This window comes from Haemaphysalis longicornis, unplaced genomic scaffold, assembly GCF_048455015.1.
Source record: "Haemaphysalis longicornis isolate Haplotype H1 unplaced genomic scaffold, Haemaphysalis longicornis Haplotype H1 scaffold_12, whole genome shotgun sequence".
Lineage (NCBI taxonomy): Eukaryota > Metazoa > Arthropoda > Arachnida > Ixodida > Ixodidae > Haemaphysalis > Haemaphysalis longicornis.
The window spans coordinates 6244002-6265724 of NW_027526225.1; the positions used below are offsets into that span (position 1 = coordinate 6244002).

The 21723-nt window shown below is 49.3% G+C and overlaps 1 protein-coding gene across 9 annotated transcripts in view; it reads left to right on the top strand.

Moving 5' to 3' along the window:
• LOC144162335 (microtubule-associated serine/threonine-protein kinase 3-like) overlaps window positions 1-21723 on the top strand; it is a gene marked incomplete at its 3' end in the record, with an annotated part of 489334 nt that overhangs the window by 318296 nt on the left and 149315 nt on the right. For 7 of the 9 annotated variants that reach the window (XM_077692817.1, XM_077692820.1, XM_077692818.1 and 4 more), the window contains 1 exon segment: window positions 2896-3292. In XM_077692817.1, the coding sequence (XP_077548943.1) occupies window positions 2896-3292 (397 nt within the window). 9 annotated transcript variants of the gene reach the window in all.

A 21723-nucleotide genomic window follows, 5' to 3' on the forward strand; every position in this document is an offset into this window, starting at 1 on the left:
GGCAATTTGTTGCCTGAACAAAAACGCTGTATGTCCTTCGTTTCTTTCTTTCCTTCGTTCTTTCTGTGTTTCTGTTCCATTTCATTCATTCTTTTTTCCCTTTCTCTCTCTGTTTCTTTCTTCCTTTTTGTTTCTTCCTTTTTTCTATCATCTTTCTTTTTTCTTTCTGTCTTCCTTTCCTTGTTATCCTTTCCTTTTTTCTTTCTTTCTTTTCGGTACTTTCGTTCGCTGCTTTTCTTGAATGTATTGTTGGCTGTCGGTTCCTTTTCCTTTTCTTTTTTCTTTTTTTTTTTCATCTTAGCACTGCGTATTCTAACTCGCACGGTAGTATCCCGCTGACGTCTTTTATTATCATAATCTTGTAATACAATCAAATAAACTACGGAAAATTTGCCTGCTAAAGGGCAGGTGTATCAGTCGCTTCGTAAAATGAGATACGACATTCTGTAGGCCAGTTCAAGCACGGCATGCTTGGCAGCACAGGACATATAGACATTTCGCTCCAATGAAACCGCCCGCCGAGATACGAGTATAGCGAGACAGAAATTTTCCGCGTGGCAACATGGAGATTGGAGCGCTGATTGAAACCGATGTGCTTGTTAGTTGAATTAAAGAATAACGATCAAGGTTGTGAGAATAAAACAAACAGCGAAAGAGAGAGAGAGAGAGAGAGAGAGAGAGAGAGAGAGAGAGAGAGAGAGAGAGAGAGAGAGAGAGAGAGAGAGAGAGAGAGGCGTAGAGAGAGAGAAAGGGAGAGAAAGCGAAAGAGCCAGAGAGAGAGAGCGGAAGGGAGAGAGAGAAATGGAGAGATACATAGAGAGAGAGTTACGAAGGGAGTGAGAGAGAGCGAGCGAGGAAAGGAGTGAGTGAGTGTGTGTGTGGTGTGTGTGTGTGTGTGTGTGTGTGAGAGAGAGAGAGAGAGAGAGAGAGAGAGAGAGAGAGAGAGAGAGAGAGAGAGAGAGAGAGAGAGAGAGAGAGAGAGAGAGAAATGCGTTTTCGCTTCGTGCTGACAGACGACAGCTGCTCAAGCACTTTTGGAGAAAGGAAAAATGGGCGAGTTGATTAGAGTACGTGTTTGAACAGCGCAGAAGAAATTAATAACAGAGGGACGCGTGACCCAGCGATGGGCTCTTGCCCCGAGACCGCTTTGTCTCGTCGGGTTTTGCGCGCGCTGTTCAAATCACTGATGATGAAAACAAAAACTCTTATCCGGCCCACGAGTTCTTCCTTGCGGAACGAGTTTCGTCCGCTATTCTATGAGACGTTTTTATTTATAGAAGAATGGAGCGTTTGTTTGATTTAGAGTTCAGGGGAGGAAAATGAGCTAATGCGAGGGGCGGGGGTGGGGAGCTTGAACTACCACGTCTTTTATTTGAACCTTCGTGTCTTCCTACACGGCCCGTGGCATTTTGAACGCTGGGGGAACAGATTGTTGAGCGGAGCTGAGAGACCAGCTGGCCGGCTTACTATAGCCGATGCCGCGAATTTGAAGTTCGCGCGCTTTGAACCGGCCAATCCGCTCTCCTTACGCCACCTGCGATTGTCGGCGCCAATAAGCTGCTTCTAAATCCCCTTGCGGACAACGCCTGCTGTGCTCAAGAGGCGTCGGCGCTCGAGAATGGATCGTTTTGTGATCCGGTCATTAATTTATCGCCCGCGGATTATTCTGTCGAGGAGATCAGTTAGTCCGCACGGCGTATGCTGTGCAGCCCCACCTCCTCCTCCTCCCCCGCTTTGGTGCGAGCTTTCATTCGGATAAGCCTCTCTGAAAAACGAACGCCGCGTACAGTAATAATGCCTCCAGGATTCATCTTCGTGACTCTTCTTGAAACGTCACAGGCTAAGCTCAGCCAATCACGTTTTCGTTTTCGTTGTGCGTTTCGCCCTCGACCAATGCGCGATGTGTGACTACAGTCATTCGTTGGCTCTTCTGTCCGAACACCTGCGACTGCACGTGTTTTGTTAAGGAGGTGTTGCCGCGGTTCGCCCAGGAATAGTTCCCCGGCTTCATTTCCATTGCAAATGAAGTGCTGCACGTATCGGTTGGGTAGGATTGGCTTGGCTTGACACGTCTGCGCTGTGGCTGTGTCCTTTCGGCCTCGGTACAGTGAACGAGGCTCGGGCTTTATTTTTTCGTTCTGTTTTAGTCTGCGCCAGAGCGACGCCCTTTATCGCGCGAAGTAGTTTCGCAAGCGTCGGGCTTTTATATTTCGGCTGGTCTCTTGACTTGAGCAGGTTGTACCATGTGAACGCTGCTTAGCAATGTGCAGTCTTTGTCAAAAGTTTCTGAGCCGAGTTGGTTGGCCACAAGAATTCGAAATGCAAGAGCACCCCTCGAGTGAGGCTCGCGGGCTTTATGCCGCACATCTGGCGAAAGAACCTTTATTTCTCACTGTCACAAAATTAGCGCGTCGCATTTAAAAGTTAAGCTTTTGTTTCGAATTTTTGGTTCCGCATAAAATGCTCTAGGCCCAGGCAGGCTGGGCCTGGAATCTGAAGAGCAAGCTATATTTTATTAGATTGTGTCACTAAAAACAAATGTTTAGCAAAGTTCAGTTTTGTCCGCTAGGCGCCGCGCCCGTACACTTTAATGGAGCTGGTGCTTGCGACGCCAAGGTTGTGAAGCGGAGTATCGGAACTGGTATATATTGTTATCTCTTCCTAGTGGTCTAACACCGCGAACAGACAGGATACAGGACAAAAAAAAACGACAACACGCTCGTGTTGCTCTTTCCTTTTCTGTCTCCCGTCCGTTCGCGCTGTTGCGCCACCATGAATTTGTACCAAGTGGCCCGATTCTCGACTCTTTTGAAGAACTGATAGGTGTACCAACTAAAAATTTTCCACTTTACTCCAGCCTAGGCCTAAACCGCCCTCCCTTCGTTCCCCTCGCAGCTGGACTCCTCGCTCTCGTCTCCGGGCGGCGGCGGTCTCGGGGCCAACAATGGCGGCGGCCCGGGCGCCTTCCTCTCCCGGACGCCGCCCAACTGCTCGCCGCGGCGCCTGGCCGCCCTGGACGACGGGCCGCCCTCGTCGTCGGCGCTGTCGCCCTTCGGCCCGTCGTCGGCGGGGCTGGGCGCGTGCGACCTGAGTCCCGGCTGGAGCCCGCTGGGTCCCCGCCAGCAGCACGCGCACCACCACCGCAGCCGCTGCACCGAGCGCCGCCGCAGGGAGTCGCTGGCCTGCCCGCCCTCGGGCCACCACGCGGCCTCGCTGCTACTGCACGGCGGCCTCTCCGGAGCGCTCAGCTCGTCGTGCAATGCCTCCTTCTGCGCGGGAACGCTGGCCACAGGCGAGTGACCCGCTGTCCGTAGTAGTCTGGCAGGGTTGCCGGTGCTTCGTTCGCGGAGGAAGGCAGAGGGCAGCCGTTAGCTGGTGCTACCTAGCGACCTAGCGTCACTAAATAAAGGCTTTTAGAGTATGGGCACTCCTTTCTCTCATTGCTGTGTGTCGCCAGGATTTTCATTGGTCGGTCGGCACCACGTGATATTTGTTTACATATGGGCGCAGCCATTTTGTTTTTGGGCACCTCTCCTCTCTCTCTCCTCGGCTGCGCGGGCGCTAGAGCGGCCGGTCGCACTCTGCCCGTCACAACCGGCGGCGGTTTCGTTCGGAGAGATGGTAACACTGCAAGCCAGAAACAAAATGGCCCCCAGACGCCTCCGGGTGCGTGAAGTGGCGGTACTCTTAAGCGTAGCTTATTTAGTGACGCTAGTGCTACCTCCGTCATGTCGAGGTAGCGTGGTTGTCGAGCGGCTTGCGATAGAGTTGCCTTCGTTTCGACGACGAGGATCCAAAGCCAGATTTGACTCGTTTGATGCCTTACGAGTAGAGAACAGCGGCTATACAGGTAGCAGCATACTGGAGTGCTTACAGCATGGCAAATCTAACGGGCAGAGAAACGCTCTCAAGCCGAGCCCGAATGCGCACTGATCAGACCGGCTCGCGGAAGGGCGAGCTTAAATACCCAGAATTCGCAACCGTCAACAGGCGTTCAGCCTGTTGCGCACGGCTGCTCGAAGCGTTAATATTCACCATCAATGCATTAATACAAAAAAAAAAAACCTTCCACAGGTCTTGTAGTGCTTTCTTGAGAAGCCGGTGCACGCCTTTCCGGAGAGAGGAGAGGGGGGGGGGGGGTGGCTCCAACGGACGGTTACCGCTTGCAGATGAATTTTTCGAACACGCCTCAGCTGGAGCCAGTCCGTACGGTCGTCCACAGGCTTAGCTGGATTATCAGGTTCGATATTAGCGGGGAATACCTCAAAAATTCCCTCGAAAGGCTGTCCGAACGAATGTCGAGGACTTATGTGCCCCCTTTAACTTGAAATAAGTGCAGAAGTTGTGACTAAATTACCCTAGAAAAATAACGCACGAACCCAATGAAAAAATAATACAAGAATTTTGTTTTTTCTGATTTCATAATCCAGCAAAACGTTTTGGGCTCTCTTAGCAGTCAACCGCACTCCGCAAGCTCGACAACCAGCCATTAACTGTGCAGACTGTTTTATGTCGCAGGCGTTGCCCTCACAGTCCCAAAAGGCCACAAAAACATTACTTCGTTTTTTAAAGGACACGGGCTGGCCTGAACGATTCTAGAGACACCCTACATAGGTCGGCAAAACAGAAAGAACTCACTCAAACTCAATCACAATTTTTTTCATTCACGCTGTACTCAATCAAACTCAGACTCCAAAAGTTCGTCTGTTCACAAAATCACTCGTACTCACTCATCAAATACTCATTTGTAATCGTACTCACTTGTACTCAAACTCATTTGTCCTCACGAGTATTCATACTCAATCTGTACTCATGAGTACTGAATCTGTACTCATGAGTACTCACTCTGTACTCATGAGTACTCAATCTGTACTCATGAGTACTACTCATTTTTCACTCATGAGTACTACTCATTCTGCACTCATGAGTACTACTCATTCTGCACTCATGAGTACTCAATCTGTACTCATGAGTACTCAATTTGTATTACTCACGAATAATCAACTTATCTGCACTGTTAGCTAGGTCGTAGCTCGAATGAAAGACTAAGTAGAAAAAATAAATTGTTTAATTGATTAGAAAAACACAGGTTACATATAAATCAGGACAGAGGAAGAAAACGTCTGACGCAGTGCACTGTCGTTGGGCGACTTACTGCGCGAAGGCAAGTACATGTGACAAAGAAAAACGGAACGTAAGCACTCGCGTTGCATCTGGTGTCTCCTCTTGTTCTCAGGCCGGGTCGGGCTCAGGGGAGCTCGGGGGTTGTCGGTGCAGCCGTGGCCGTAAACTGCGTTTTTCTGCGTGTCTTCGGGTGGCAGCTTTTGTCGTCCGTTTTCTTGTTTGCACTACTGTTTGCACTACTGTACTCAGGAGTGCATATACTCAAGAGTGCAAGCACTCGCAAAAACAGTATTCTTGAGTATTGTACTCATGAGTGCTGTGTACTCATGAGTGCTGTGTACTCATGAGTACTCATACTCATGAATACTGTTCTCATGAGTACTCATACTCATGAGTAGTGTACTCATGAGTACTGTACTCACGAGTAGTGGACTTACCCCTATACTCACTCGTCATCGTACTCACTATTTTTTTCTGGGTGTGTGATCACTCATCATCGTACTCACTCGTGAGTTTGAGTACAAATGAGTACAAATGAGTGTACTCACGAGTGAGTATGCCGACCTATGGACACCCATAGAGGGTCTCACTAGTATATACACTGGAGAGGAATCTGGCGCTATCCTCTATGCACCTCACATCAAGGCTGTCTGCGGCGTCATGGGCCTCCATGCCTCACGCTCGCCTTAGTTTCGTCATTGGCTTGTATTGAAATGTTTTAGTGGCCATATATTCGAATACAGTTCCACAAAAACGCAAAGAATTAAACGGAAAATGAAACAGGCGGTTTTAAAGCTAACAAATATGGAATTAAACCTTATTTTTGCGGGAACGGCTGTGCCTACTATTCTGCAAACCAACGTGGCAGTTAACCACGTTAATATTTTGGGAGAAACTCATTAGAGCCTCTTGTATTATTAATTTTACCGTTATTTGAAATATTAAGTTGTTTGAAGAGCTTGGAAATGTTTTTGAGCGTGCCTACGAAAACGTCGCCTTCATAGTGAACCGGTGCACCGACCGTCAGATACAGTTTAACAAAACTTGTTGCTGAGCCAGTTTTTTTTTAATGAAACAAGGTTTATTGGATCCTGGTGAATGACAATATACAGAAAGATGTCCCAGAACGTGGCGTTTAACAGTCGTGGACGAAGACAAGAAAGGACGGATGCAGGCGCCCGTATCTGTTGTACCCTAATTGTTTTCGTCGAAGTGCGCTTCGTTTCTTTTTTTTTTTTTTCATCAGCTACAACTTTCGTGGCGGCATATCGCAAGCTCAGTCATACCTTCCTTCGACTCCGGCATGACCACCGTTAGGTACGGTCACGCACTGCCTGCTCTTTCACCGAACACGCAGTTGCCATGACTCACGACTACCACAGAGTTATACTAGGAAGGATTTCGGCTACCTCTAACCTCGTAGACGTGTTAATGCATAGTGAAGAAAGCAAATCCAAAAAAACGCTTAAGAATCCAATTGTCACGCCAAGCCCAAGCGCGAAGCTTTGGTTTTCTCATAACCCCCCACGACGACATGGATTACCAGGTGCAGTTTGCTCTCTGGTATACTTACTAATAAACTCTGTGGGGACAACGCGTGTACCATTTTTTTCTTTGTCATTTGGTTAGTTTACCTGTTCAGTTTTAGGCTTTATTATTGCCCATGGTTTTTTTTTACCCTTTTTTTTCCCCACCTCATCAAGCTGTATACCCCGTCTTTTAAATACCCTTTCTTTCTTTTCAATCCCCTACTTTCCCACATCCCATGCGTAGGATTGCCAACCGGACTGTTCCCTGGTTAACCTCCTTGAATTTCTTGTACTGTATCTTCCTTCCTTCCTTCCTTCCTTCCTTCCTTCCTTCCTTCCTTCCTTCCTTCCTTCCTTCCTTCCTTAATTCATTCATTCATTCATTCCTTTCTTTCTTTCTTTCTTTCTTTCTTTCTTTCTTTCTTTCTTTCTTAGCTTTTAGCAGCCTAGATTGTTCAAAGAAAAGAAAAACGCTTGGTGCTGAAACTGTGAAGACGAGCAGTCAAACTTTTAACCTAGCTAAGCAGTATGTTTGACTAGCTGGCTTGACAGTCTTGGCATATTTTATAAAAGAGGCGGTGAGGGGGTTTCTTGTATACTGACAAGGGAAGGCTACGTCAGATGGGGCTTAACGATGTCGTCAAGTTCGCCCACTAAACTTAAAATATGGGAGCGCACTGATCCTTTCATACGACAAGAGAATTGCAAACATTGGATGAAGACACATGGGGAGGGGACGGCGTTAGACTCACATTCGAAAGCACGGTGCGTGTATAGTCGCACATAATAGTAAGGACGCAGTGTGGGCTGCAGGTATCTGAACGATTCGTTCTTAGAGACTGCGTTACTGGTGCGTTTGGACCCGCTGAATAATGGAGAGTTTCAGCGTTCCGTGTGCTCCGTCCGCTCTGTGGTTACACCCGCCGCTGTGGCTCAGTGGCTACGGCGTTGTGCTGCTGAGCACAAAGTCGCGGGCTCGATTCCCGGCCGCGGCGGCCGCTTTTCTGATGGAAGCGAGAAGCAAAAACGCCCGTGGGTTAGAGATTTCGGCGCACGTTAAAGATCCCCAGGTGGTCGAAATTAATCCGGAGCCCTCCACTACGGCGCGCCTCATCGCCTGCGTTGCGTCGGCGCGGTAAACCCTGCAGTCAGTCATCACCCGACTGCGCCTGCGCGCGCGGGCACAGCGAGGTGGACATCCCCCTCCGTAACTAGAGCCACTAAAAAACCGCTATTTAATGGCTCTAACCGTAACGATTGCGCGCGCATGGCGGCGGCCGGCCCGCGGAACTAATCCACCCCACCTTAACGAATGCGCTAGTGCCCTGTCGGGTCTCCTTCAGCACGGTACGCACGGAACGGACGGAGCATACAAAGTGCTAAAACTCTCTAATACCCTGCTGTACGTCTAGCTCTCAGTGGTAAAGAGTGAACTTAATCGGCCGCCTGTCTGCTCGCCTCGCAGCGAGCGTCGTCGAAAGACGACAGTCCTTTACCGCCCCCGCCATTTAACTGCCTCTCCGCTCTCTCCCCTTCTTACTCTCACGCTTTCATCTGCCCTCTCCCTCCTTTCAGGATGAAATCAATGCAGGTCTTCTCACTTTATTTCAATCTTCCCGCCTTCTCGCTGCGTGCGCGCCACCTCCAGCGTTGTGACCTTTTCTTTCCGTTGTGCTTGGCGCAGCTCCAGCCGGCATGCCTCGTTTCAGTGCTTGGTCTTATCTCGTCTTTCTTTGCCGCCGTTTTTACCGCGTTATTTTTTTTTTTTTTTTGCTCGCGTGAACACCAAGACAACGTGTATTCTTTGCTAAAATAAGGGTTGTAGTGCCAGTTACAAATTTGCATTTCGCCTCAAATATGCCTGAGACTCACTTTGCACTGAATTATGTGGAGGTGTATAGGCCTCCTGCGCTGGCCAGGGAGCGCTGCGAAACCGGATTCCGGGCAGTACTTCCGGGTAGTACAGAGCTGCGGGGGTCCCATAGGATCCCGTGTTGACAGAAGCAAAATGAACTTGATACTGCCGATACTGCCGATACTCCAGCCCATCCCCGATGCGTCTCATCTCGTCCGGCGATCAACTTGGCATTAGGGGAAAAAAGCTTTGCAGCGCTAAATACGTTTACAGCGTCGACGAATGTGCTGGGACGGTGACGGTGCTCTGCCACTCGCAGATTCACCGATCGATGGTCGTATGAAGTGAAATTTGAAGTGAAAGCTTCTTGTTTATACTAATACGCTTAGTGGCAAGAACTTTTCAACAACAGCCGAATAAACAAGAAGAGTAACGCAGTCGGCGGTGATCGCGCGTAAAAGCCAACGAGTCTTATGGACCGCAGGCTCGCCCGCTCCGGTGAGCCGTACAGCCGGTAAAAGGCTTGTCTATAACACAGCGTTCGTACTCTCAGCCCTATCCTGCTCCGCCGGAGCGGGATTTGAATAAAACTACTGCGGAATTCTAAAGTCTTAGCCCTTCACTTTTGCCTCCGACATGTTTGGAACGAGTATATTTCGGCAGTTTTCGGATGTAGCTGGTTGAAGTTGAAATCGCTGTTATAGACAAGCGTTTTACCGGCTGTACTTTTGCGCACCTGCGCTTTTATGCGTGCATTTTAAATAAACGCTGCTGGTTTGCGTCATCGTTACGAATACATATTGTAGCGCTAGCTTGCCGTTTTTTCCGTGGCTCAGTCACAAAATGCAGCGAGCGTCATACGCGTCAAATATGTGATTTTGAAAGTAGTGGCCGTAAAACAAAGTCGTCGGGCGAACTGAGTGGTCGTTTCGTTTTGTTGATGATCTCACCGTATTTAATTACGCTCTTGCATCATATATTCCAAGTTCACTCTAAAAAACTAAAGTAAGGATCGGCAACGTTTCGAGGTGTAGTGCCGAGTTGCATGAAGTCGACACGGCGGAGGGCTTGACGGCAAATCGGGTGGGAGAGGAGGGGGGGGGGGGTGTTGAAGGAAAAAGAAAAAAAAATCAGCTAATTGCCAATAATATTTGACAATAATCTGGCGAAGTGTGAAGATGGGGGACAATGCAACTGGAAGCGACGAATTCTGATCTGTTATTGTGGCCGTCCAATCCCTTTTGAGGACAAACTGGCGTCTCGGCGTTCATATTAGCGACGACCCCTGCACTAGAAGATAACCAACACAGCCAGTGACGATCTTATGTAAAGGTTTTGGGCCGTGCACTCTGTATGCGACTGTGTTATGCTACACATCTAAGCAGGCAACGGACTTGCGATTCGGTGCTTGATTCGCATCCTTTAATTGCGCTGAATTTGTTTATTTGACGGTACTTATTGCCTCACCTACTCGCTAGTATACGTGTACCCCGCCGTTCGTAAACCGTGTGGCGTAAAATGTTAATAAAAAATAATTTACTTCGCGAAAATAGAATACAAATTTTCCACTCGTTTTCGAGGCGTTGCCAGGCCAGCAGCGTCCGCTGAATCGGCTGCGCTCCTCGCGTCCGCTGACATGCTCCTGCTGAAGCGACCATTTACAGTTACCTCAGGCTCGGCAACGTTCTTTTCATGCTACTTGTGAACTTTCCTTTATCGCCCTCGCGCAAGAAGAACGAATGATAATTATCGTCAAGAAGTTAGAAAACCCGACCTGGCGATACTGCCCCACGGCGCGACAATCACAACATCTCGCTCGCTCGTTGTAGGGGATATTATTTTGTTTAGCCTCTGCAACTACTTTAAGGGCATTTTGTTCGGTATGCAGTCAATTAAACGCACCACAATGGGGTTAAATTAAGTACAACCAACTTTCGCTCTGGCTTGTAACTGAAAACATGGAGGGCGGTGAGGGTCGTCTGCTTTTCTACTACCCAGAGGCGTCGGCCACTAGGGGGGCTGCATGTCGCCAAAACTACAGGGCAGGAGGGCTATACGAACGTGTATATGGCAAGATAACCGTTGGTCATTAAGGGTAACTGAGTGGACCCCCAGAGGAGGCAAGCGTGGCAGGGGGTGGCAGAAAGTTAGATGGGCAGATGAGATCAAGAAGTTTGCAGGGATAAATTGGTCGCAGTTAGCACAGGAATGGGGTAATTGGAGATTAATGGGAGAGGCATTTGCCCTGCAGTGGGCGTTGACAGGCTGATGGTGATGATGATGATGATGATGATAATTTTGTAAATGGAATATGGAACGGTCTTACCTGACTGGCTGAATGAATGAATGAATGAATGAATGAATGAATGAATGAATGAATGAATGAATGAATGAATAAATCTTCGTGACTGAATGGCTGAATTAATGGCTGAACTAGCCTGAAAGAATTGCTGAACGCTTCTCGTTCAGCCATTCTTTTACCTGTGTTTTTTTTTTCTTTTTGGCCGCGCGGCTTAATAGAGTGACAGACATTCACTCCGAAAATTTTCCAAGTTTGTCTAAGGTTTTTGTTGCACTGAATAGTGTATGAGCCGTAGCAGCAGCTTCACTATCAAGGGATGGTCTCATTTCGTGTTCAAGCTTTTCTCTCTTTTTTGGCGGGGGAGGGGGGCTGTTGGCGGTTGAATGGAGTGACAGACAAACCAACATTTTCTCGGTTCAGTAACCTAAGAAGGACTATACACTCGGGAACAAAGAACCAAGTGAGGTTCTCTGACAGTGTGCACTCAGGGGGACCGCTCCACCTCCACGGTATTGAAATGAGCGGAGGCAAAGCAAAGTTCAAGAGAAAACTTACGCAATCTGTGAAGATAGCTTACAACGAGCCGCCAAAGCGAACAAAAGCGAAAAAAGATTACCGTGGCTCGCGAAGACAAAGCTTGCTGAAGTGAAGCGATAAACCTACGTCGCTTCACAAAGGACTGGATTCCTGGCTGTATGAAAAGAAAAAAGAGATAGGAAAAAGGAAAATAGAAAGAGCACGTACCCTAGATGGCTAATGAGGGACCCCACGTGCCTGGCATGTTGTGCTGCACTCCAGAAGTTATCTTCCGCAGACTGCCTTTGTTTGTCTATGCATTGTACGCGGGAGCCTCTAGCACCCCACAATGCAGGGGACAAAATAGAGGGTCGAGGTACTGTCTCCGCGGCCACTTGGCCCGCATGACGCCTGCTGTGTCTTTCGAAGCTGGGCTGTCCTGTGTAATCACCAGGCGCCCATTTTGGGGCTAGGTCGTTGGGCAGTTTGTGTTTCCGAAGAATGACACTAAGTGTATCTGGTCGAGAAGATTATGTAATGATCGTTGATGTGACCTAAATGGGCCGTTTTTCTAACGCGATAGTAATGAACTGCTCAATGAGGTGAATAGCCCGCTTTCGCGTCGGCGTCTGTAATGGCGAAACGGCTCCTAGACAAGGTGACAAAAAATTAAAGTCGTTCCACTCAATGTGAAAGCTTTCGGAAGTGCAGAGAAGTGATTCGCCATAATGGACTGCAGCTGCATTTCAAATTTCCCGCTTTCGCAGTGCTCGCGTGCCCCCAGCCTGAAACTGTGCCAGCGGGAGAGTTCTGTCCTTTCTGCGCTTGCTTTAATTTCGTATGCTAGACCTGTTTTGCGACATTTCTTTCTTGCGCGTCCGCTGTTTTCGCTTACTATCGTAAAAACCATCCCAACGAGCGTTCCTAACTAAATGATCGGGGGGGCTGCCGGTTATATGCACAGATTTTGCCTGAAATGTGCCTGCAGTTTTCTTTGTGCTAGGTTACGGGGAGACGTATGACAAGCGCCAGCGGTTGACGAGGTTCGAACGGTTATGACTACTGAAACGCGTGGTTTTCGAAGCCTCCGCGTGACTCCCTGACTCCGGTACTGAAGGCTGTACTTGGGTCCGTTATCTCGCTGCGCCGCCTGATTCCGGCAGTCGCATCGGCCGTTAGCGAGCGAAGACGACAAGGCGAGCCCGTAAAGTGCTCTGCACTTAAAGTGTTCCACAGCGCAAGGGCTGCCATAGAGCGCTTGAACGCGACGCTCGAAAAATGGCCGCCCACGCCAGTGCACCACAAATGCTGCAAAAGAGGGAAAGACGCAGCGAAGTGAGCGAACAGGCAGCCGACGAAATCCACCACCGTCAACAACTCTCCCAATCAGAATATGGCGGTAGGAGCGAGACAGCTGAATGGTTCGAAGTATGTAGACTATTAGAGCAAGACAAGGACCTATATCCAGCCAAATGAGCCGCGAGCAGCAGCGCAACGCGTGGGAGACAGATCGAAGCCACTCGGAGGCGTGAGATGGAAGCGGATCGCGGAACAAGTCGTCTCAAGCGGAGAAAGGACGGAATCCCTTCGACATTGCGCAGCGGAAGCGAAGCGTGTCAGTCGATCCTACAACTAAACTTTAGTGCGATCGGATTCAGAACACCTAAAATGTAGCCTTCGTCGAAATTGTTTAGGCCAAGCTGAAAGTGCGCATGCCGCAGAAAATTCAACGTACAAGCTTGCGTCCCTGGCGAGGCTGAAACGTTTTATGCTTGAAAGCTAGATAAAGCACCTTTCTTTCTTACTGTCATAAAATATTTTTGTCTAAAGGCAAAGCTTTTTTGAATTCTTTCTGGTCGACAATGTAGCCACTAAATAAGCTGAAATCTGATCTAGTGGCCTTTGTCGAGAAGGCTTAGGATAGGCCCTGGAAATTTGGACAAAGGGTGTACCTACTGGTGTCCTCTACTTTTTTTTCAGCGTAAAGAGCTGTGGCCTTCGGTTTCTTCGTTGCGGCGGCTCAGTCGCTTAGGCGTTGTGCTGCTGAACCCAAGGACGCGGGGTCGATCCCGGCCGATGCGGCCGTTTTCCCGATGGAGACGAAAGCCCTCATGGGTCGAGTTTTCGACGCATGTCAAAATCCCCCCCCCCCTACCCTAAATTAATCCGGAGCACTACTCTATGCTTCCCCTCTCAGGTTAGGTTTAGCTTCGCCGTTGAACACCCTCTCAAAATAAGTTTTTTTTTTTTTTTTTTGCTTTGTTTTGAGCCCACGTCACTCTGTCTGCTGTGTAGACTTCGCGGAAAAGCTTCTACGTCTCTCTCGTTTTTTCAGCATACACCGATTCCGGAGATAATCCTTTCCTTATCCGCCCAGAAATCGCCGAAGGCCGCGGATCAGTATTGGGCAAGGCTGTATTACTAAGCTTGAAGGCGACTCTGACACCGCCTAGATGTGAAACGCTCGTTTCCTCCTCTCCCTCGGCCTGGGTCAGTGAGATCAGCTGTACGCGCATGCGAACGTCGGTCAATACCGGCCACTCGAGACGGAAAAACCCGGGGGATAGGGCTCTCCCGCGATGACGACGAAAGCGCCGATCCTTCTTGTTATTCGCTCTTTCCCGGCTGCGGTGGGGGGAAAATGAAAAGAGTAGGGCACAGTGTCGGCCCTTGGTTGGCACGCCGGCCGGCAACTTGCCGCGCGATGTCTACATCGGCGCGCTGATAGCGACTCCTTTCCTCCTCGCCCTCTTCCGCGGCATGGCGAAAACGGTCAAACAAACGAATAATAATGGAATGAAGAAAAAAAGAGAGACGGTAGAGGGGAAAAAAATCAGGAAGCCGCCCAGGCGTGTACCGTACCCCGAAGTCGGGAGCGAACGGGGTTAGGCGGCGACAGGTGCCGGGGGAGGTTGGCCGCCGCTTCCCAGAGAACTATGGCGCCTGCCGCCCGCTCGGCGCGCCGTCACAAGCGCGTCCGCGAGCTCTCGGCAGAAGCTGCAGTGGTGCCCGACGACCCGAAGGAACGAAAATCCGACGAAGTGAGTGGTGGTGGTGGTGATTGTGGTGTTGCATCGGGAGGAAGCCGTGACGAAGACGGTTCTGTGCGTCGCCGGTCGGCTTCGCTAGACGGTAACTGCCGACGAATGATCGGCAGCAAATCGCGCCGCTTGACCAGCTACGGACAACCGGATGACGACCGCAGACGAGGTCCGTACTTTGCACGTTACTACAGAGAGCGCTAGATCCTGCGCCTGTCTCTTCTCTTTGTCTTTCGTCGATTTAGCGCTTTTTTGTTATAAGTCGGATCCATCCTAGCTTATCAAGTTTTGTGTTCTTCTGCAACGTGTTGTCTGCACGCCGGGCGAATCTCGGGCTTGCCGCAGTTATAGTGTACACACTATACCGCAGTGTTCCTAAACGCGCATTTGACGCACGTGCGTCGTCGCCTGATCGATCGGTTTCGTTGCACTGCGCTATGATGGGAGATACGGGACGCGGATCGTCTCATTGCGAATAAGGGCTTGCAGATTAGAACACTTCCGCTCCCTCACCCGAAGGCGATGAATACGATCTGGATGCTGAGTATCGGGGAGCGCGTCCTCGGGTGCCAGGCCCGCTCTTATCGCGCATTCTATAGTGTTATCGATAGCGTGTGATAACATTTCGTAGGCACTCGATTGTCGATTGTTCTTCTAAGGACAGCGAGAGGGCTTTCCAGTCACTTGTCTGTCGTTTCTTCTCACGACAGACGAGGCTAACTGGTCGTCTGCGTACTTTTCAAGCCGAGGCCGAGGCCAGTTCGCAGCATTTGTCGTAGACAGTTGACTGAAATAGCTGAGGTGATTTCGACTATCGAGTCGTTCTCGTTTTGGGTACGAGTGAAGCCAGTGGGCCCATTTAAGTAATCTGCCGGCTTTGAAGAGCGTTTTCATTGGACCTTTTTTTCAGTTGCGATCTGCGCATGCGCGGGCTGCCGGTCGGCCATTTTTGGAAGGCGCCTCTGGCAAAATAAACAAAAGAGCGCCCCTCAGATTTCTGCGTGGGTAGTGGCTACGCTGTCTATAATATTGCTGCACGTTTTTATTTTTTTTCTTTCGACAGCTCGTGGTGGGTTCGTATGTGCACACAAAAAAGGCTTTCTAAGAAAGAGGCAAAGACGTTTGAGGCTGACCACGCTGCGAGCACTCGGCTGCTAGTGAAGGAATAACAAACATGAAAAAAAAAGTAAAGGAAAAGGGTCGCCTGGACCACAGCATATTAGTGACGGGAACGTGCGCTTGTTACTGTGACATTCATGTTAACGTCACTTTATTTAGTGACGCTAATTCATGTGAAAGGAACGGGTGGATGCGGGAGGGACTGCAGGACCAGGGTATTTCGTGCACGAGTTCTCCGAAAGCCCGACTTTTTTGGGGGGTGTCCCTGCCTTGCATTTTTAGTACTCCGCGGCGGACCTAGGAGGACCAGTCCATTACGGGTAAATAGTTTTAGGATTATAGCTCTCCCTTATAAGTTCCCCTATTCGCACGGTGACACAGCAGAGTAGAGTCAATGTGCGGTTCTCCCGCGATTTTTATTGATGTGCGTATACTACTTCGGTTTAAGCGCGATGACGCGTAGGTTACTTTTGTGTCGGCCATGTCTCTGAAAGCAAATTTGAAACATTCTGAGTTTTTTTTTTTTCTTTTCGCGCCGAAGCGACACGTGGGCTATAAGGTGCGGTGTAGTGAACGGCTGCGGATTAATTTCGACCACTTGGGGATCCCTAATCACGTGCGCCGGAATCTCGACGCACGGGCTTTTTCGTCTTCACCAGAAAACGAAAACGAACTCCCGCCGCGACCGGGGTCGAACCCGCGTCTTCGGGCCCAGCAGCACAACGGCGAAGCCATGGGACAGCGGGTGAAACCGAATTTGGCGCGGAATTTTCAACCGTCCTTTCATGATACTTCTTAGTTTCGGTCCAGGTATGTTTCCGATGCATTCTCGAATTACGCCCGCTGCGTAATTTCACCACAAACGTGTACTCGGAGAAAGCGTTTTTTCTTATTCACTTTTAAAAAGTCCCGATCGAAGAATTCGTCGCGTTCTTTTCTACGGGGTTCCCAGCGTCCATCGATGCGAGGTCCTGGGGTTGATAGCCAACCGCGGCAGCGGTTTTTCTCGCGGAGACAGACAATGAAAACTCCCTCGGCGCTCCTTAACAATCTGCATTTGGCCTAAATTAATTCCGATGCGTATGCCTTCCTTATAGCTCTAGTGTAGCTTCAGCAAATTTGTGACTTTTCTTGTTTTTTTTTTTTATGTCTCTCTTAGTAGATAAACTATAACGCACGAATTGAGGCTGACCAACGTGATGGCCTGTTATCAACTACACTGTCAGTCATAGCATCAACTTCGGGGCCCGCAAACAGATACAAAAGCCTTGTTAGCCTCTATGTTTTTTGTCAACTACACTGTCAGTCATAGCATCAGCTTCGGAGCCCGCAAACAGATACAAAAGCCTTGTGGGCCTTTTGTGTTTTCTGTCCAAGCAAGACTACAGCCTTATGGTCAGCTTTAATAGCACCCAAGGCCACCTTTCACGGCCACCAGGTGCTCCTCTTCTCCCTAGCTCAATTAAAAATTAGTCCCGCCGCAGTCTCAGCACGTCTGAAACTGCGCAGAGGTGAGGAAGGGGGGGGGGGGAGAGAGAGAGAGAGAGAGAGAGAGAGAGAGAGAGAGAGAGAGAGAGAGAGAGAGAGAGAGAGAGAGAGAGAGAGAGAGAGAGAGAGAGAGAGAGAGAAATAAGTGCCACAAAACCCACCAAAATTTTCACTTTGTGTTGAATTTTTTTCCGTACATGGGTTTTGGCGTGTCGTAACGTACTAATATGCGCGTCGCTGCTGAAAGTCCGTCTGCATGACGGACACGTCCTTCTGTCGGGACAGGGCGGCTGTGCCGCGCCGTTTCAAGGCCGCTCAAAACTGCGGCTTCGAAGCGACGTTTGATGCCCATGATTGCAATTGAGGCAGTACTCTTTGAAAGCACGGAATATGAGTCTGCAGTCGGTTCTGGCTAAAAGCACGTTTTTCACGCGGAATTGTCATGATCGTGATCCTGCTCTTAATGGGAAGCAGAGAGAGAGTATCAAACTTTATTTACATGCAAAAAACAGTATACTTTCTAGGCGTCGGCCGGAATCCCCTTTGCTCTGGCAGCGTTTTCGGCCAGTTGGACGGCCCAGAGTTGATCCTCCGGGTTGGAGCTGCGTGTGTGCTCTCCCACTGCTCGCCGAGAGCTTTAGCTCTCCGTATGCTCCGTTCATTCCTTTCGTACCATGTTGACCGGGATTCGACTGCGCCTGCGCACGCTGGCACGGCGACGAGGAAACACCCCGCCGTAACGAATGCGCAAGTGCCTAGTCAGCAGGATTGCCAGGTCCTGGGTACAAGTAGTCGCCGGAAAATTGCCAAAAGTAGCCACGAAAGTCGCCACATGGAACCCAACGTTTGGAAAGTACCCAGAATGATCGCCATTTTCAGAGAAACGGTGCCAGCTATTTCTTTTCTATGTAGGGTTGCCACCTGCACGGCTTTAGACCGGCCCGACCGCTTTTTCCAGCAGCGGCCGGTTGCCGGTCCGCGCTTAAAACCGGTCGTCATTGGTCGATTTTTTTGGCCATCGTGCCGCGATTACTTTTTTGCGTTTTATAAGCGTCAAATCAGCAACAGCGACGATAAATATGTATCACTACGCTGAGAAGAGACACGCGGGCGAGCGCGCTCCCTGAGATTGAGGGGGTCCGAGGGGAGGAACAACACAACGAAATGCCGCGGCCAGGTGGCATAGTGTTGCGCAGTATTGCGCGCGTGAGTACATATGAATATCAAATATCTAACGCTATCCACGAGGTCGCGGGTTCGACTCCCGGACGCGGCGGCCGCTTTTCTGATGGAGGCGAAAAGCAAAAACGCCCGTGTGTACGAGATTTCGGCGCACGATAAAAGATCCCCAGGTGGTCAACATTAATCCGGAGCCCTCCACTACGGCGCGCCCCATCGCCTGCGTTGCGTCGGCGCGTTAAACCTGACAATCAATCAAATATCAAACGCCAATTTTTGCTCGCACAACTGCTTTTAAAACAGCTTTTTCCCACGCACAGTGCCAGAGTGGAACTCACTGCCGCCAGGTGTGTTTGAATCCGGCAAATGTTTAGAAGAACTAGAGGGTCTTTTCTTGCTTGCTTAGGGCTGCACTGGGGTTATGTAGTGATTTGCCGTCTTGGAGTGTGTAAAGTACTTTGATGCATTTGATGTACCTCCTGCATTGTCAACGACGATGCTAGTCTTGTTTTGCTTAGTATTTTTTGTATTGTTGCCCCTCCTGCCTGGGCCTAAATATTGACCAGCAGGTCCAATAAATAACTAAATAAATATATTATGTCATTTACATTATGTCGAGTTCGCGCTACAGACGCCGAGTTCGCGAAGTGGGCAGCCCCGGGTTCAAGCGCGTGGTCCACTTTGGGAGAGATGTGAAAGCCTGCGGACGCAACAATGCGGCCCCGCCAATCGCGGAGAGCTTTCAGCGGCAAGTTCGGAAACCCATGTGCGGTGCAACAGCCGGGTCTCCAACGAAGGGACAGCTCTGCTGTTTCACCAGCCTTGCACCAGATTGCCTCGTTAGAATCATACTGACACCGCGTTTAGCGTAAACTTCGCTCAGATAAGCTGTATAATTAGGAAAGAAGGCATTGGCCTCGCGACTCACCAGCTCATTTCCTGCGCTCGAACCTGTGACGTGCGGTTGGCTGGGGCCGGCAAAAGCAAACGGAAATTAGGCAGGGCTTATAAGCTTACAGAACTAGCTATTTTCGCATAATTGTTATGCATATTCATTTTGGTGGGTTGGGGTAAACCAGAATGGTGGGGTAAACAATGGAAGTTACGAAATTACACGCAAACATAAGTGCTCCAGTGCGTACTGCTGTTGGTAGAGCGCGCACTATGCTTGTTACAGCTGCACAGCAGTCTGGCGCTTTGGGGTGGTCTCACACGACACTGGCCGATTAGCGTAGACATTATCTGGCGTGATCCCATTGTTGAGCAAACCCCATGTTTCACGAAACGATTGCCCAACCGCAACAGAAACAAGTGGGGTGAAAATACGGTCAGAAACAAAGCAAAGGCGGACAGCGGTCCTCCGCAGTATGGTGGCGCCATCTAGGAGGACTGATGGTAAACAAGGCGTTCCACAGTCTGCTGCGGACTAAAACGCGTACTAACGTTCGCTTGAAGGCCTGTCCTGGTTACGAAGACTTGACGTGGCGAGAGAATCAAAATTTCAAGCTACATGATTAATTTATTAGTGAATAACGGATTGTTTTGTGCCGGACAATTGCTGGGGGCACAATAAAGCACCCAATCTTTCGAGTAAAAAAAAACTTTTATTTTGTCTACATGGCCCGTTTAAGTCACCGTGGGGTCTCCCATCGCCTTTGCAAGCCCGAAAAGGGTCCCGGGTGCACTCCTGGTAGAGAAACACTGCTGTATTATGACATTGTGAGCGGCTCGGTAACGGTGGTTTTACGGCTTAGCGACCGATAGTAGCAATCAACAGACACCATTTAAGGTAATTGCCTAAGCCAACCGCAGTAGCCGCTGGCTTCTCGTTTTCGTGGATGCTGTGCCATTTAGATACTAGAGCGCAAGTGAAGGCACTGCAGAAAGTTGGTAACGCGTCGCTTCTTCTACAAGACCGGAGTATTCGGGGGCGCTGGTGCCGCTATTTTCCGGGCGGTGCCGTTATTTTTGCCGGCGGCGGATTATTCGAACAAGCATGGGCACCCGCGCACTTGCAGTACACTCACAGAGCTTCGGCTTCGCAGAGACCAACCGTGAGGCGCGTTGTACCCTCGTCACAGAGCAAATCTAATGGCAATTAGAGCAAATGTTATTTGCTTTAAATTTCATTAGTTTGGCGATACACGAGAATACCGAATGACGTTTGAGGTGAATGGCATTTAGCAGCTAAATGAGGTTGGGGAGCTCATTCAGCGGCCAAATAAGTAACCTCGACATCAGTCACGCGTCCTAGACGAGAGAGTTCAGTAATAAATCAAAGAATATTATATTTTTCTCTTTATGTTGTTTTCACATAAAGACGAGCAATTACTTACAAAAGAAGGCTATGGTTGATTCCTCTGTCATAGGAATAGGTAAAACACGAAAGGGAAATTTGCAGCTGAGCATGATTTGCGGGTCGGCAGCTGTCTTGTGGGTGCGCTTGGCGAGCGACGTCCTGCTGGCGGGTCGCTTCGGCAAAGCTGTACTGACGTCATTTCCGGGACGGATATGAGGCCAGTAAGATCTTGGTGCGTCCCGGCATAATACACGTTCGTTTTAATATATAAAACCTGCAAACTAGCAACCCTATTATACGTACTCTTTAGCAATAAAGTTTGCTTCCCCGCATAAAATCTTGTGTGGAGGGGTGCACCCTTTACAGGCCACTTACTTTGTTGTACTGGCGTCACTTTCGTGATGGATATGACGGAAGTAAAATCTTCGTGAATCCCGGAATAAAACACTTTCGGGTTAAAAATCCTCGTCCCCCAACCCTGATAAAGATTCATTGCGGAGTTGTCTCGGCCTGTGATGCCTACTTATGTCACCTAAAACGGTTATTTTCTTCTTTCTAATTAAAAAATGAAATATTTGTTTTCTTTAAAAAACTATTTTGTATGAAAACATTTTATACCCGCGCCGCACGTACATGAAAAATGAAATTAAGTACTTAATGCCTTTGGTTTTCAATTTTAATGCCATTAATTCGCTGCTACACGGAAAAATCTAATGCCATTCACTCTAATGTCATTGTTGGTTTAAGAAGTTTCGCAAAACTCATTCGCCTTCACGAACGCCTTACATTTGCCTACTCTCGAACGCGATGGGCACCAAATGAAACCAATGAAACTTTCAGCACCAGAGTGTTGACGCGGAAACGTAGCTTAACATCGGAATGAGACAATTTTTTGTGTACTCTTGGTGGCTAAGTCCTGAAGAAGACGAAGTTCACTATTTTTTCCCATTCATTTTTCAAACCGGTCTAAATTATCTTTCCTAAATGTCTCGTGATTAGATAAGAATTCCATTCATTTTAACCATCCTCTGTTGATTGGCCGATCCCCTGATTGGGTATGTGCCATACCAAAAGGCGCAACAACAACAACAGCGGCAAACGGCAAAACATCGTGTTGCTCGTCGTTTTAAATTTTCTGGATTGACTACCGCTGGCAGGCAACGGCAACTGCTGAAGCCACTGTCAACCCGCCGCGGTAGCTCAGTGGCTAAGGCGTTGCGCTGCTGAGCACAAGGTCGCGGGTTCGATTCCCGGCCGCGGCGGCCGCTTTT